The 18,713-nt window shown below is 34.8% G+C and overlaps 1 protein-coding gene across 3 annotated transcripts in view; it reads left to right on the plus strand.

The window, feature by feature from the left end:
• Positions 1-2,334: 2,334 nt before the first annotated feature.
• The window catches only part of LOC126965367 (aminoacylase-1-like), a 36,682-nt gene continuing 20,303 nt past the window's right edge, over positions 2,335-18,713 (plus strand). Inside the window, exon 1 of one of the 3 annotated variants that reach the window (XM_050808915.1) lies at positions 2,335-2,536. In XM_050808915.1, the coding sequence (XP_050664872.1) occupies positions 2,386-2,536 (151 nt within the window). In that variant the 5' untranslated portion in view covers positions 2,335-2,385. Of the gene's footprint in view, positions 2,537-5,071; positions 5,200-10,610; positions 11,060-18,713 lie in introns of those variants that run through there. The other 2 variants (XM_050808917.1, XM_050808916.1) reach the window with 2 other exon arrangements.

Here is an 18,713-nt window from a genome sequence, read left to right on the forward strand (position 1 = left end):
ATAACAAAAAAACAACCGACTCAAAAGAAAACTATTCCAAAACAATAGATATAATATGCTCTAAAGAGCAAAAAAATAATTGCGTATTTTTACACAATCTAATTAACTTAATTTAACTCTAGTTACGAATTGAGAACCTCCTCCTTTTTTGAAGTCAGTAATAGAAGTACAACAACAGCGCTGACCTCATTTACCAATGATGTGAATACTCATCAAAACAAAAAACAATTGGTGGTAGCCATTTTCATAGATTTTAAAAAGGCTTTTGACACGCTTGAGCACGTCGCTTTATTGCACTTTATGGATGAGTAAGATGATAAGAGATCCTATGAATATTTGTTTCTAAAACTATTTCAAAAACAGGTAACTTAAAGTAAACGTTATTGGGGCAGAGAGTGATCCAGGTACAGTATTATATGTTGTTCCAACTGGCTCGATGTTCGATCCGGTGTGATATATTATTCTTGAAAGCTTATTGAATTCTGCGTTATTTTGTGGAAATCAAAAATTATCCAAGTGTTAAACATATTGCCGCATTTAGAAAAAAATCATCCCGACAAATCACATTTAATTGACACCAGCCACTCACTCGGAAACAACAATAATTTTAATATTTACATACATGTGAAAAAGGATTCCGCTTAAATGTGTTGGAACAATTCGAAATAATAAAACACAAAAATAACGTGTTTAAATTGTTGAATGAACAAACAAATTTTGTCTCTACACCATTGTTACGTATCTCTTCTGGTAATACGTCACAACAACCGACCAATCACAGCGCACCATTTCATGCGACGAGGGTATGAAAGAGCCGTTTACGGCTCATACAAAAATAATCCCAGCGGATATATATAAATAAACATAGGAAATATTAGTAGGGACTATTATATTTGTCACACCTTAAGACATGTTATTGGTTTGGAAAGAAATATTTATACGATGGCGAAACACGAGAATTATTTCCGACAAACTTGGGGTACCCATGTCGTATTATGCTGAAAACACAGGTTGGTTGTACGTAGAAGAAAGTACCACCGTAGAGGTGAGGAAGAAAATTGCACTGTAGAGGTTCGTCAGACATCCAGATGTGAGGATGATATCGGTTATTCCCGGCTATTGTTCACCACCAGGAAATGCGTGTGATGGACATGTAATGGATACAACTGAATTAAAATGATTTGTACTTTCAAAAATAGATAATAGAAAAATTGAAAATTGTAAACTGAATTTATTCAAACAAAACAAATCATATATTGTCAACTTGTATTGTAAGTAGAGTTATTTAGAGGGCATTTCTTAGTATTATATTCTATATTATATTCATTTTTTTTATTTGGTCGACTTCTTGAGGCAGGATTTATCATACTCCCATAATACCTTTATTTATTTGCGGTTAATGTGGATTAAAGTAATGACTTTATTGTTTTAGTTAATTTACATTTTTTTTAAGTTTTGTTACATTGCTTTACACAATATATTGTTATGAATAGATAAATCGTTAAAAAACCTACACACCAAATATAATAAAATGATTCTCAAGATAATAAATAATAGTGTTACCATTTCAATATAATAATAAAGAATTAATAAAACAAATCGTATAACTATATTTACAATATTATGATTACACAAAATTAAAACTATCATTACGGGGAAGTGTACCAAGAATACTGGCAGCATTTCCACGTTGGATAGCTAGGCTGATCCGTTGACCGAAATAGCTGCCAGCTTTCATTAAAAGAATTAATGAAAATAAGGGACGAGACGAGCAGGACGTTCAGCTGATGGTAATGGAAACGCCCTGTCCATTACAGTGCAGTGCCACTCAGGATTCTTGAAAAAACCCTAAAATTCTGACCGCAACTACAATAGCGCGCACTACGACATAAGATATGAAGTCTCATTTGCCCAGTAATTTCACTACCTACGGCGCCCTTCAGACCGAAACACAGTTATGTTTACACATTACTGCTTCACGGCAGAAATAGGCGCCGTTGTGGTACCCATAATCTAGCCGGCATCCTGTGCAAAGGAGCCTTCCACTTGTGATGCTTGGCTTGCCAGTAGCCCTTTTGAGGTGAGAATATAGTACTTTGTACATTCTCCACGCCTCTGGGCTCCACGGGCCAAGTGTCTCGACACCAAACGGCACAAAAATGAAAAAAAAATCTGGTTCACACATTTCCATTAGTTTATTTATGATTTGATAATAATTACTTTAATGGAAACAATTAACGGGTTTGAACTGTATATTTGATATCCTCTGTCACCTATAATATCTATGTAAATGTTTCTCACTCGACGTAACTCATGTCTTATATTTTAATACTTAGTATCTATCTGGTTTCCGGCGGCGGCACAGTGCTGTTTGAATATTATACAATGGTTAAAGTACAATTTGTGTTTTGTTTGTTGCTAATACCGTTTACGGTGTGTAAGCCAATAAGTAAAAGAATGCAGTATGAATTGAATACATCAGTTATGCGGCTTCAGGATTATATACGAATTGATACCAGCAATCCTGAGAATTATGGTTAGTGATTCAATGAACTTAATTAAGTAAATATATATTCTTAATAACGCTTAATTTTAAAAATAATTCATTTGGATTAGAATATTAACTTCTCTACTATACTTTATTTATTATTAATATTATATTTTTATTATATGACAAACGAGTTAAGTGATCGTTCCCGCCCAAATATGAATTAAATACCTTACTATGAATTTTACATACGTGTTACAACATTCTTAGAAGAGTGCAGGTACGTGATTTTATTAAATGTATCCATCTCGTATCGTCCTGGAAAAACCGAACTCTTTCCACAGCTTGATTGTACGTGGAAGAAAACTCCAGTGTGGAACGCCACACATCCAGATGGTGAGGATAATATCGTAGTTTGTGGCGTGTCACGCGAAAGTGGAATTCGGAACCGATATTTAATTTGATATAATATATTAGAAATACCCAATTATCAAATCTAATTTTATCAGTGGAAATTAACTAAATATAAGATCAAATAATTTCTTAATCGTTAATTATTTAAACGTTTAAAAATATATATTTTTGAGTTAATTGTTATTTTATACAGAAAGTTAAGGCGATAACATATATAGATTTTAAATCACTGTTATGAATTCTTTAGTATTTTTTACGTGTTGTAAAAAATAAAATATATGTTCACATAAATGACATCTTCACAAACTCTTCTACTGAGTAATATATAAGTGTCTTGTACACCGTTGTGGAGATTGGTCTATTTTGATCGAGTTCGGCAGCCTGTTATAGAAAGATGGACCCATAATATAAATTGACCTCTCTGATTTCCGCACCTTATGGTCTGGCTTGACGAGCAATTTGTGTTAAAGGATTTCCACGGAATAGATTATTTAAATGTAGGTGTAGCCGCTATTTAATAAAACATCTGTATAAATAAGTAAATATGACATTCTAAGACATCGGTAATTTATCTTTCGCGCGCGCAGCGTTCTGTCAACGCGTATTATTTTACGTATAACAATAGATTGCTTATAATTAGGATGATTTGAGTGAATGTATCAGAAAGCTATTGAAACAAGCTATAAGACCATGCAAAATAACCATCTTATAAACAAATTAAGCTCAGAACTTGATACGGGACTAGTGTGCCGTACAGCACTTTCGATTTTGGTGTATCTGAAAAATCTAGTGCCCATTTGCCGGATCCGGAAGGTTACTGGTAAATAGTAATAATAATATTAAATGGTAGTTATCCGTCATGGTAACAGGATATGATATATAATATGTCATGATACGACATTAGCGCAGACGTTGGACACAAAATAAACGCGTACACTTTCCTAAATGGCCGGCAATGCTCCTGTGATTCCTCTGGTGTTGCAAGATGGGCGGCGGTGATCAACTAACATCAGTTATTCTCGGGTACGCTCGTTTGTTCTCCTCTTCAATTAAAAAAAATATGACATAATATGAGAATGCACGGTAGTGCGTACGAGTGCACAAATCTTATATAGTTTCCTTGAGTATGCTATTAGGAGATAATTATACACTTTTATTATAAATTTAACACTTTTCAGAGTGAATGCAGTATCTCAAAAGTAGATTCGAAAATACTGCGTACTAGAACAATTCTACATCGAATTGTAAAAAATGTTCGTTTCTTAAAATCCAAGCTCAAAAATTCATAGTTTCGGCTTTATTTAGTTAGTATTAAAACATGTAATTGCTAAAGTATTTATTCAGTACCAGCTGACCCGACGGACGTTGTTCTGTATATAATAAATAAAATAATGTTTTTATATGAATTTGTCAATAATATATCATAACATCAAAAATTATTTCGTAAAATATACACACTGTTGTCGTAATGAAATTGTTTCACAGCAGAACTGTCAAACCGTGCGTCAATTAATTCTCTCATAGAAATTATGTATGGACACATCAAAGGAAAAACAAATTTATTGTTTTTATTTAATTTAGCAGCATTTTCCTAATTATTCACCTTTTAAACCTTCTCTGGACTGCCACAAATAATTCAAGACCAAAATTAGCCAAATCGGTCAAGCCGTTCTCGAGTTTTAGCGAGACTAACGAACAGCAATTCATTTTTATATATATATAGATGTATTTTGTATGGCAAATAAAACATTGCTTCGCACAATTGTGAAAGGAAACGTCATAAATGTCCATGCCATCATTTATCATCTTTGATAAGTACACTGCCTTTTATTTTCTTTGTATGGCCTTGCATTTAGTTACAAGGCCGGACTTTTTAGTTGATCTCGTGTAGATTTCGTTTCTCGTAAAGATTGAAGACTTCCGAAGAAATCCGGATTTAATCCAGATGGATTAATATACACCAAAATACTCAATAAATTGACTTCACAATCACAATAAAACCACAACTTCAACTTGAAAGTTGAAACGATAATAGCAACGACAGCGTAGAAGGTGTCGTTGAGATTATCGTAAAAGTGACATTTGATTATTTGTCAAATTCGAATATTTGTCACTGACATTTTCAACTAACGACATTGAATACGATGTAACTAGGCACTACTGACAGATCGTTGGGTAGCTAACACGCGTGAGTCGAGTGTTATTACAGTTTATAATTACATTTTCTTACAGTGCCTATTAATAACTTGTGTATAGCAGTTTTTATTATCTTGTTGGTGGTGGAGTATTTTTTACTAGTAAGTATTTATTAACAATTTAACATAGATATCTAATTGCGTGCTTACTAACTTAGACTTACTACCAACTTATCCATTATGGATATAACCCCCCCGGAAACTCCGGATCCTCCGGATATTCGATTACCTGGATCGAAACGTCGTTTACAGGACAGCGCAACACATAACGCAAATGCAGTCTCTAAAAAGACAATTATTGATACCGATATGGCTTCTGCATCCATACAGAATATATATAATCACCCAACTTTAGTTGTGGGGATTAAAGAATACACTTCATTAGATAAAGGTCCATTTATTATTCATGTTTCCCGCACTGAAGAAGATCCCTCTTCAGGTTTAACTATAAGACCTATGAAATTTGTTCAACTTTTACACAGACATAAAGTTGCCAATATATGCCCGGATGGTATTAAAAAAGTTGGTAGGAATAAAATAGCAGTAATCTTCAAATCAGCTTCAGATGCCAACAAATTTTTAAATAACCCACTTTTAACTGCAAACAAATATGAAGCAAATATACCTAATTATAATATTACAAAGATGGGTATTGTCCGCCAGATTCCGGTGGACTTATCCATGAATGAGCTTGTCGAGTCAGTTGATCTTCCCACAGATTGTGGAAAGATTTTAAAAGCTCGCAGACTCAATAGAAAGGTCATTGAGGATAATAAAGTTTCTTGGACACATTAAAACTACATGCAGATCCAACTCAAGGTGTTATAAATGTGCCCAATCCCACTCTGGTGACTCATGTAATATACTTGAAAAAGAAGTAAATTGTATTAATTGTTCTGGACAACATTTTTCCACCAATAAAGTTTGTCCTGAACATGGTAGGCAAGGAACAATTAAAATAATAATGTCCCAAGAGAACATCTCTTATGAAGAGGCAGCAAAGCGTTGCCCAAAATCTACAAGGCCATTCACAGAAGTTTTCAGTAATCCTTCCTCATCCCATAATGCCCCTACAACCCACATGAGCCAGACTAGTATTCCTTCTGCTCCCACTACCTCCTATAGGAAAACTGTTACTTCTCTTCCACACTCTAGAGCCCCATTAAGCAAGTCCTATGATAAAGCTTCTCATCAGGCCATTATTGCTGAGGTACCTTCAGTGTTCCCCAATGGCTCAGCATTAATGCATCATTCTATTCCCTCCTCTACAGTACAGAATGAAAACCTCCTGGAGGTTCTCCTTTCACTCATTCTAACTCTCATATCAAGTAAGACTCTTAACATACCGTCCAACGTTGCCCATAAACTATCTCACATCTTATCCCTTTGTAACAATCATGGCCCCAGTGTCCATTCTTCAATGGAACACCAGAAGCCTACGTCCTAGGAAACCAAGCCTTATTCATCTTATAAATAAATACCTTCCCTCTGCCATCGCCATATCTGAGACATGGCTGGCCCCTGGATCACACTTCAGGGTCCCGGGCTATGCATGCCTCAGGGATGATCGAGCAGATGGTGTTGGCGCAGGCTGTGCCTTATTTATAAGACGCACCCTTCCCTTTTCCCCAATAATCCTTCCAAACCAACATCCTGGTATAAATATTGTTGCTGCAAAAGTTTTGAACATCTCCATGGTCTCTATATACATCCCTCAACCTCATTCAACCATGATTGCAGACATCCTCCATTTAATCTCGTCTATTCCCTCTCCTATGATTCTAATGGGAGATTTTAATGCACATCACATGTCTTGGGGCTCTAGCACTACTGATTATTTTTCTCTTTCCCTTCTTGATATTTTTGATGAATGTAATCTCTGCATAATAAATGATGGCTCTCCAACCCGCAGGGTTGCTCCTTCTCAAAATCCAAAAAGTGCACCAAGGCTGCTAAGGATAGAAAATTAGCAAAAAAAGACATATAATAGGAGCATGACTTTGACCAACTTCATTAATTATAAAAAAACTGCCGCCAAGGCCACTAATATATTTGCCAAAAAGAAAAAACAAGGTTGGATCAATTTTTGCCAGAGCTTATCTCCCTGTACTCCATCTACAATTGTATGGAAACAAGTTAAAAAATTTAGGGGTTCTTACAATCCTTTGGAGCATGACTCAAGTGTGGATCCATCTGTATGGCTTGATTCCTTTGCAGATAGGTTGTCACCCCCTTCAGTTCCTAATGAAGACTATCTCCCTTCACCCCCAATCCCTCTCTCATCAACTCATAGTTTAGACTCCCCTTTCTCTTTTTCAGAACTTCTTCTGGCATTGGATGGCTTAGTTGACACTTCTCCCGGGGCAAATGGCATCCCCTATTCTTTCCTTAAACAATCTTCAATCAGATTTCAAGAATACTATCTCAAAATTATCAATAACCTATTTGATGTCGGTGCCATACCTCCATCTTGGAAAAATCATTCCTATACTCAAACCAGGTCAAAGTCCATCTAAAGCCACCAGTTATAGACCAATTGCCCTATCATCTGCTCTTGCAAAAATATGTGAACCTACGATCAAACATCGACTTGAGTGGTTTGTTGAATACAATAACCTCATTTCCGATTCCCAGTATGGATTCAGAAAGGGAAGAGCTCATTAGATAGCTTGGGTATCCTTACCACTGATATAAGATTAGCACTTTTCCCAAAAGAACCTCTTTTGGCAGTTTTTCTAGATATAAAATCCGCGTATGATAACGTGTCTCTTCCTCTGCTCAGGAGCAAACTCATTCAGCTGAGTATTCCAGCGAAGTTAACTCGATTCATATGCAATATGCTAATGGAGCGAACAATTACCATTAAAGGCGCATCCTCATACCTACCTCCAAAATCAGTTTGGAAAGGTTTACCTCAAGGTTCTGTTCTCAGTCCTTTACTATACAACCTGTATACCTCTGATATTTCTAGCACAGTTACCCCCTTTTGCCAAATCTTGCAATATGTAGATGATATTGTTCTATATACTTCTGATAAGTCTATACAGGATACTTCTAATCGTTTGAGTCATGCTCTAGAATATCTCTCATCATACCTCTTACAACATGGGCTAACACTATCACCTTCCAAAAGAAGGGTAGTTCTATTCACCAACAAAAGACGTCTCCCTGTAATAAAAGACAAAATTTACAATATTGAAGTTCCTTTTGTCGATAATGTTAAGTTCTTGGGTGTATGGTTGGATCAAAAATTGACAGGTGTAAAGCACTTTAACTACATCTCCCAAAAGTGAAAAAAAAATATTAATATCCTTCGCTCATTATCTGGCGTTTGGTGGGGGGCTCACCCCTTCACCCAAAGATTGCTTTACAATGCCATAATTCGTAGCCACATGGATTATGGCACGTTACTTTTGATTCCAGGCAATAAGGCAGGTTTCGATAAGTTAGACAAATTACAGGCAAAATGTTTGCGCATTATATTAGGAGCTATGAAATCTAGTCCTATTAATGCTATGCAGGTCGAGTGTGTAGAACCTCCCCTCTCGCTTCGTCGACAGTTCCTCGCTAATAAACTATTTTTTAAATTAGCGGAATTCCGGGATCACCCTTTGCTGCATAAATTAGATCAATTAGTTGGCCTATACAACAATAACCAAATTTCTCAAGATAAGAGATCATGTCTTGCCCATAGTTACCTATTGTACTCTCAACTCCCTTACCCCTTTTTTCAACTTTCGAAATTACCCCTATTCTCAATGCCTTTCAATGCACTCACCTTCCAACCCTTAATAATTTTAGATCTGGGCATTAATAATTTCACCATAGAAGCTAACAAAACATTTTCTCATGTTATGAATTCAGATTTCCAAAATTGGCATAAGATTTTCACTGATGCTTCTAAAACACACATGAGCCCAGTTGGTGTTGCAGAATGGATCCCCTCCACAAGAATTGTATTAAGTTATAGCTGCCCAACTGTCACTTCGGTATTCACAGGGGAAGCAATTGCTATGCTTGAAGCTATTTTATTTATTAAGTCCCATGGCCTAAACAATTCTATTATATTATCAGACTCCAAAAGCTGCCTTCAATCCATCCTCTCAAATCCATTTCGCTCAAAAAGTAGGATTCCATTCCATATACTTAAGATAAGAGAAAACTTGAAAGAGTGCTATGATCTCAACATCAACATAGTTCTAGCATGGATACCAGGCCATGCAGGTATAATCGGCAATGAAAATGCTGATGCTTGTGCCAGGTCAGCTGCTCATACAGGTTCCCAACAACATTCTCAAATCTTCTCTCTTGTGCTCCACCTTGAAAATAAATATGTTTGAGAGGTGGTCAAACATCTGGCAGGTTTCCAAAACTTCTAAAGGCGTCTTTTATGGTGATATACAACCTGTAATCCCTTTAAAACCGTGGTTCTCGAAATTTTGATTCCCCAATAAATCAATAATATCAACAGTTTGCCGGTTACGCTTAAACCACTCTTGCACTCCAGTATTCTTAGCCAAATTAAGAATTAGAGACCATTCTCTATGTGACTGTGGACTTGATGAGGGAAATGTAGACCATTTATTCTTTAATTGCCCTTTAATGAAGTCTTTCTTGTACAACTTTATACCTCACCTTTGTTTTCACTCCTTTTGTAAATACTTTATGTAAATATATTAAACAAAATAATATTAAGTTATAACTAAAACAATAAATGTTTTATATAAGTAATATTATCAGTGTTTGTCCATTATAATCTAACAGCATGTATATTTGTTTCAGGTATAATAAGAAAATAAATCTGTTTTGATTCTGGGCACCGGTCATTACTATAATCACTTGTAAATTCGTTTACACCGATCAAATGACACACTCTAAGCTTGTTGGTCTACTTAAACGTGACATTGGCGAGTTGTGGTGCTCATTCCACAGAAGCCACTAGAAAGAATAGAATAGAATACGATGTAACTAAGAGTAGAATTCGACACGACTAATTATACGATATATCAAATCAAATCAAAATCACTTCATTCATGCAGTTCACGGAAATGACACTTATGGATGTCAAAAAAAAAATTTTTCTTATTGAATCTACCGCTACTTCGTAAAGGGTTGAGCTAATGAGAAGAAGTAGTATATCAAGATTTACATTTCCATCGATTTACAAATCATTTCAATTACAATATAATATGTAAAATGATGCAACAAACATCGAATATCGATTTTAGGAGTAGGCCCCTAGCCATTTTCGACCCCTTAAAAATATGTGGATAATATTAGAAGTCTGAATTTTCACTAGGAAAGCAGACATTGTATTATATAATATAGTATATTAATACACGGTGTATTTCAAATATCATCCAGTTTGAACCAGTAGTTTAAGAATAACTAGACAATCTAATTGAATATAATGTGTATTACGTCTGATGACACAGTTTTTTAATTTAAAAAAAATATATTCATTGTGTTTTCATTGGAGGGCTAACTATTTATTTAAAACGTAAAGGATTTTTAATATTGATATAGTGACTATAAGCTGATACTAGGTTTGCTAATTACGTAATAACTTATTACAGAAGGGACTGAATAAATTGACTTACATGGTATTACATGAATCTTACAACTTTTTGCGGAAGAAGAACTGAGTTGCGAGACTTAGTTTTTAAACAAGTTTTGTTTTTGGTGGCATTTAAAGGACCTGATGAATAGAGAACTGTAATAGTCTGGGTCCACATTATAAGGAAAACGTTGAAAAATAGCTATATGAAGCGAAAAAGAATAAGAATGTGTTGAGATTGTGTGTGTGTATGTATGTGTGTGTGCAGAGGAGAAGAAACCTCTTTCATTTGTTGTCGTTCCTTGCATTTGAATCAAACCATAGATTTGCTATATATTAGCGGATAGACAAACAAAGCCTACGAGAGAGATACATCCATATCGCAAAAACATCAAGATTGAAAAGGTAAGGTAGTAAAAAAGCTATTATTATTAGCATTTTGAATATTAAACTAGTTATCCGACTGTCGCGTCGTCTGCACACTATTCTAATGAATATCTTTTTATACATCAATTTTGAACCTAATCTTCCAAATAATTCATATAATAATCCAAGGTCATGATAGTATGTATTCAACTCATGAAGCAATCGTGCATTTATTTCATTTCGATACTGTTAGGTGCAGAGCCATAGATTGTATTTTTTTTTACCAAAAATCATGTTAAAATCAAGTTTTAATTTAATATGATCAATTTACAGCTTATTACTCCGGCTAAATTTCATTGTCACCCTTTTGTCATACAAGATTTGAAGCAATCGAAATTATTTGACCCCTTCAAATTATCCCATTATATTACACAAATAAACTACGTTTAAAAATCAACTTCATAAACTGAAAAGTATCAAATAACTAATTTTTAATTTAATACATCTCTTATGGTAACCTTTACCTTTAATATTAATAAAATACTATTATTTATATGTGCTACCTGTTGATAGGTGTTAAGTCAGTGCCAAGCTCTAAACAAAATAAAACTTAATATTATAAGCAGCTTACTTACTGTATTTATTAAGGTTGTCTGGCACATTCAAATAATAGTATTTTATTAATATTAAAGGTAAAGGTTTGCTTAAGGGGTGTATTAAATTAAAATTTAGTTATTTGATACGTTTCAGTTTTTGAAGTCGGTTTTCTTAAACGTTGTTTTTTTTTATTTTTATGTTTTAGTGTCAGTTAATAATAATATATAATCAACCTGAAGGAAAACTCCAAAAAAGCCGTGCACAGAAAACAATTATGCCATCCAGGTTGACGAAAATTTTCATATAAATGTTCATAACATGGAAACTACTGGGTCAAACGATTTAAAAATTGTATGAGGCCAAATGGCATCTATTTTGCATCAAACAGATGCCATTTGGATGCCAAAGAAGAATTACGTAAATCGGATCATAAATCTCAGAGTAATCGGTGTACATACATAAAAAAATACCGATCGAATTGATAGCCTCCTACTTTTTGAAGTCGGTTAAAAAGTCAATATGAAAAAAGCAGAAATGTTCAAAATATATTTTTATACAAAATAGGGTTTTAAATCTGTTTATTGAACGTTAAAAACTGTCAACGATTCGAAAATATATGCCTCAGATCTAAAAGGACAGGCGCTAGATTTTTCAGCGGGCTTCTTTTTTAAAATGATTTCGTTGTTAATTTAATAGTCTGAGGGCGGTCGCTTCATTCTCAATCTGTGGTATTATTAAAAAAGTAATTTATGTTAAGAAACATAAATTTTTGACTCTGGAAGCTTGGGTACGGGGAAGGGCGCTGGTCTGGGACGTGACTTGCGTCGACACTCTGGCTCCTTCCCATGTCCACGTTACAACTGCCGAAGACAGCAAGGGTCGCAAATACGTCGGTCTCAATTGTGCCGTTTGGTGTCAAGACACTTGGCCCAGAGACCTTGGGCCCAGAGGTGCGGAGAATGAACAAAGTACTATCTTCTCGCCTCAATAGGGCTACTGGCAACCCAAGCGCAGGCAGCTATTTTTGTCAACGGATCAGCCTGGCTATCCTACAATCCAGTATTCTTGGAACGCTTCTCCGTAGTGATAGTTTTAAATATATGTAATCATAGTATTGTAAATATAGTTTTATGATTTGTTTTGCTTGAATAAATACATATAAACTTGAATTATAATAATGACATATCTACTAAGCTGAGTGCACGTCGCGTTATTATGATAGGAGTATTATATCAAGTTAAATATTTATTAGGTACTAGTTTTTCGGTGAGTTTTAACCTTAAGAGAAGAATAGAAGGCCAGACACCATATGAATGATGTAAGGAACTGTTCCAATATTTTTGAGAGAAATAAGAATACTTTATTTTCATATACCATGAACGTGGACGTAGGTTCATTGCCTCTATATCTATGCCTTGTAATGTTTTTCACATAGATAGAATAAGGTCATAGGGCCTTTTTACCATTTTGGTTAAAATTGACATGCAGCTTTCTAGTGGCCTACTTGTGTAGATACCAGTCCTTGGAATTGTCAAAAGAAGCTCTCAAGTTCTGCCCGCCACCACTCGGCACCTGTGCATGGAGAATTACACTTGGCCCGACCGTTACGGCAAAAAGTCCAAACTTCAGGGCAGTTTTTGGCTTCATCTCCTTCTTAGACAACCTTGGAAAGACTATATTTCGCGGCTAAGGAGATCAATATCTGACATACAGTTTAAGCATATGTCGAGGAGGCTGGACTGGGTTTTTTTCACCTATCTAGGTCAGCATCACCTGTTTGACACTCCCACTTTAAATGGTTCCCGAAGTCATGCAAGTCGGCCATATCTATTCTTTCTCAAAAATGCCGCAGCTTCGATCCGGATAGCTACAGATCTCTCCGTCTTGTGGACGAGTGGGGAATAAAAAAAATCTGGAGAAGGTCGCGCAATGGGGTGAAAGAAATCTTGTTTGTTAATATCTTTCGGATATAGGTAAGCCATACACGTTTAAATCAGAATGGTAAAACCTATTTGAATCTATGTCTAACATCAAGATAGATATCCTAGATACATATGTCTCAAGTTGAAGTCGTATCTCGAGTGTTAGCTATCTCTTTGATCTTTTATTAGATAGATAACGACAGTAAAAAGTGGAAGATATGTTGAGGCAAATTATTTACATTTAAGCATTACTGTGTAAGTACTCGTCATATCATGTATCATGACATTCACATAAATATTTTATCTCTTATAGTTTTAAACTAGCACGAAACGGATTTACAATTACAACAAAGAATTATAATGATGTTAGATAAATATTAAGGCAACAGGAAACAAGTTTGTAACTGAGGGCCTACCATCAACTTTTAATAAACGATGCGATTCCGATGCAGTTTAGTTTAGGTACCTAAACTGAATCGCTAAAATTCGTAACCTGGAGTGCCTGTTACTGAATGGCGTTTGGATCGCTTAAGAAGAATGAACGAAATAAATTCGTCTGTGGTCCGCGGTGTAAGAAAGAAATGACGCGCATAAGTCTCTCTTACTCGTACCATATGCGTTGCGTTTCGAAACCTAAAATGATATGATTTTGGCGGTTTTTTTGCGTAGAAAATTCTAAAAATACATTTTAAAATTGCGCTTTATAGCGTCAAATTGTTGTTGAAATATTATCTCATGGTATGAATGAATGAACGAACTAAATCAGTTTGCTATTCAATTGACATAATTTTTGACATTTAATAGACATCATTGCCATTTAATCAGTTGATTTGACGTCAACCTAAAATAGATAGCTCTAATCACGTCGTGGTACGAAATAGCAAAGCAATTCATTTTAGGTTGTCAATTGAATCGCAATAAGAGTTCATGGTAGGCCCCCTGATTCTGAAAATGTAACAATACATACCATGCATGCACAACACTAACATACAATGCATGCACAACAGCGAGCGAAAATTATAATATGATCAGATTAGGAGAACATACAAGTATTTTTACGATGTTATAACTCTAAAATCATGTCAACTTCTGTCTGTCGATACACTTTTTCTCGTGAGAAACAGGTTTTTATAATATTAACTACAATAAATATCTAAATCTGCGGACATCAACTTTAATTAAATTAATCACTAGATGCCGCCAAATATTGGTGGTTAATGTATGAATTTGGCGTTTTGTACTAATTGAATCAATTAATTAAATAATTTGTCACCATCTATCTCACGGGAAGGTCACTTATGCGTTTGCGGTAGAACTCTGGGGACATAAACTGCTTCTGCAAGACGGGAATATCATATTAAAGCATTTTAGGGGCATGCTTACGGTTATAAAACAGTTACAGTGCATAAAAGTCAGACAAGTTTGTAATGTACGATGTGAAAACAACTACCATTTGGTTAAAATCCTCTAAATGATTTAATGTGTCGAATGGGGTAGCCAAAACCGAGTAACTGAAATTTTCTAATTTAATATTCTTTAAAGGTTAAAAGAGATCCATTTGGGTTTATATTAATTATCCTTCATGTTATTATATGTAATAAACGCGTGTTTACGTAGGTCGTTAATGTGGTCTATTAAGACCTGTATAGCCGAGTGGTTAGCGATCCTACCTACTAAGCTAGACGTCCCGGGTTCGAATCCCGGTAGGTGCAAGCATTTATATAATGAATATGGATGTTTGTTTCCGAGTCATAGATGTTTATATGTATTTATGTATGTTTCAGTAAGTATATTGTATTAAATATATCGTTGCAACCCATAAAACAGGCTATATGCCTAATTTGGGGCAAGATAATTTGTGTAAAAGTGTGTCGATTTATTATTGTTATTATTATTTTACAACAGATTTTTGTTCTCGACTTTAGGTCGGTAAGAAACCTAAGCACGGGCATATGCCAAGTAACTTGGTTCAAGCGTTTGCGTATGAAGATGACGTGGTGTTGATGAGTTGTGAGTGAGTTTGTATTTAGTATAATTTCGAATTTTTATGACTTAGTCCTGTATTGCTACGAGGAAACCTTCTGTTTCGCCAAAAAGGTTTCCCTTAGTTAGCCATGTGCTTGACGCACTTTGGTCTATGTGATCTTGTGAATTTGGTGGGGATATTTCCCATGTAGGGCTTTATTTTTCCAATTTCCTATTTATTTATCGTCACTAAGAATTTAAAGTGTAGGATCGTATTGATGATTATTTAGCTGTGGTGGTGTTCCGGATTAATGTAAATTTACAATTACATTATGCAGGGCGCTATCGTTGGCTTTGGCGATGAAGTATGTTCGAAGGTTATGTATTTGTGTGTAATGTAAATTTTTAATATTTATGAATTCACGTCCACCTAGTTTTCTCTTGAGCGTAAACCTTTGTAATGCAGAATGTATGTGGTGAATATTATGTTTGTTGCAAATTTTGGTGTCAGTCCATTTTATTATTCCGAAAGAATACGTTAATATTGGCATAACCGTTTATAGCTTTAACTTTATTTCTAGCGGAGAGCTTGGTGTATAGTACTCGTATAATATGGAGCATACGTTTGTATTTACTTTTAAGTGTGGTTTTTATGTCACTTACTTACTTTATGTAACCACACCGATAGAATTACCGTGTGCGTATCCTAGGTATTTGTATGCTTCTTTTGCGTCTTCTTCATGCTATCTATTGTCCCTTCTTGTTGACATAGGCCAAATACTTCAGTCTCATTATGTCTACCTCTCACTATGCTATTGATTTTGCATTTATCAGTTCCCAATGTCATCTTTATATCTGCATAGTAAATGGGTGAGTTTGATATTTTTATCACTATCAATTACGTATCCATGACCAATTTTATTAAGTATTTTAGAGAGGGGGTTAAGTGCTAAACAAAACCACAATGGGCTAAGGCAGTCTCCTTGTAAAATACCACGTAGAATTTTAATTGGATGTGTAGAGAGTAACGTGTTATGTGCTCGTAAACTTAATGTGGTGGTCCAGTTATATTATGTGTTTTAAGAATTCAATTAGCTTATTATTAACCTTGTAAAGTTTTAAGATATGTAATAACCAGGAGTGAGGCACACTATCAAATGCTTTTAGATAGTCTATATATGAATAAAATAAATTTCTATGTTTCTGTTTTACTTGGATATGCACTGCTGAATCTATAACTAATTCTTCTTTACAACCCCTAGATCCTTTGCTACAACTTCTTTGTTCTTCTGTTATGATATTGTTTTGGGTGATATGTATGTTAAGTTTGTGTGATTTGATGGATGTTAGTAATTTATAGATGGTCAGCAGACAAGTGATCGGTCGATATTTAGCTGGGTTAGTTGTGTCGTGAGCTTTAGGCTTAAGATAAGTTACACCTCGAGTAAGAAAAGAGGGAGTGTCTTGCGGGTTTTGAATGAGGTGGTTAAATATATATTATATATATTAGCAAGGTAGCCGTGTGTCGCCGTAAGATACTTTATCCAATAATTTTGTATTTTGTCTGCTCCAGGTGCTTTCCAGTTTAATGTTTTTCTTACACCTTGTGTTACGTCGTGTTTATTTATTTCGATTTCGGTCATCGGATCTATCGTTGTTGTTGCCTTTTCTACAATTTCATTCCATGGTATATGTATGTTATGTTGGACTGGATTAGACCATAAATTCTTCCAATAATTTTGAATGTCATCTGGCTTTGGTGGTTGTGTTATATGAATTTGTTCTGTTTGGAGTTTTTGATTTGTTTTAAATAATTTACTGTCAGATTTTCTTTGGTTGCTTATCTACGGAATCGTTTTGAGTTTTTGTTTATATGTATCTAAGTGCTCTGTTAATTCATCAAAATTTTTATTATTTGGGTTAAGTTTCTTCTGCTTTTTGTATGAATGGTTTCCTTTAATTAATTGAGTGAGTTGTCCTATCTCTTGTCGTAATGTTGTTTTATTATTTTCTATTCGTTTTTCCCATTGCGGTTTATTTTGTTTAGGAATCGTGTCGTTTATGTTTACTTTACTTCTTTTAGTATTTGTTTGTTTCGAGTATTTGTTATATATCTTTGTAATGGTTTGTGCTGCACAGTAAATGATATCTTGAATATCTTCTAGAGTTACTGTTTCCAAAATTTTTAGGTGCTCTTCTACTATTTTGTTAGTGTTTTGTACGGTTATAATAGCTCTACGGGATATATGGGTATTGTAGGTCTAAGTAACGGATCAGTGTCTTTATATTTTATGAGCACCTCTGTTAGTGTATTTTCTATAACGCCGTTACCTATTGGTACCTATTGAGTGTTTGTTATTTCAGAACTTTGTGCGTCTAAGTGATCTATGTCTACGTATGTCTGTGTTTCATTAATTTGTCGTTTGCTAACTAACGTGTGTGAGATATTGAGTGTGTGGCGATTTGTGTTTATAATTGTTTGAGTTGTACTATCTTGAATTGTGTGCGCGTTGTTTATGGGAGATTGATTGTGTAAATTATTTGTTTGTATGTAATGATTTGATGTATTATTGTGGAAATAGTGAAACTGTACGTTTTAGATTTTCTCTTTCGCTAACTGATACTCTGTTATTTTTATGTACTATACGAATTTGATTTGCCAGGCGTTGTTCAGATAGGTGAATTAGTTCAGAATAAGTTGAAACAATGAGTTTCGCTGATCGCCAGGCGGTAAGGTTAGTCTCGTTATGTGTAACTAAGTAGTAACAACGGAGGAGTTCTCTGTTAATTTGATCCGTCCATTTCATCCGTTGTCTATTCTTTCCAGCGAGGGTTGGTTGCAGGTAACATCTCCTGTAAAACACTTCTTGCTGGTGTGTTTTTTTGTGGTGCTGATGAAGGAATGGTATGATCTACGCGGATATTTAGGGTGCTTTGTGAATCACGCGTGCGATTGGTGATTTCAGTGTATTATTATTATTTGTTACGGGTGATTACTAGATATGTCAAGGAGAATTTCGCTGTTATCTGTGAAATGTTTTAGTTGTAGTATAAGTTGCATGAGGATAGCATTCTGTAAGAAATTTTTAAATTTATGGAAGTTAGGTATCGAATTGTTTAGTAGATCATATATATATATACCTTACATAAGTTATTGCTACTTTATCAGTTAGATGCTAGTTTACAGTTGGATGTAGTTCCTGAAAAAC

The sequence above is a fragment of the Leptidea sinapis genome, chromosome 7 (assembly GCF_905404315.1).
Source record: "Leptidea sinapis chromosome 7, ilLepSina1.1, whole genome shotgun sequence".
NCBI lineage: Eukaryota > Metazoa > Arthropoda > Insecta > Lepidoptera > Pieridae > Leptidea > Leptidea sinapis.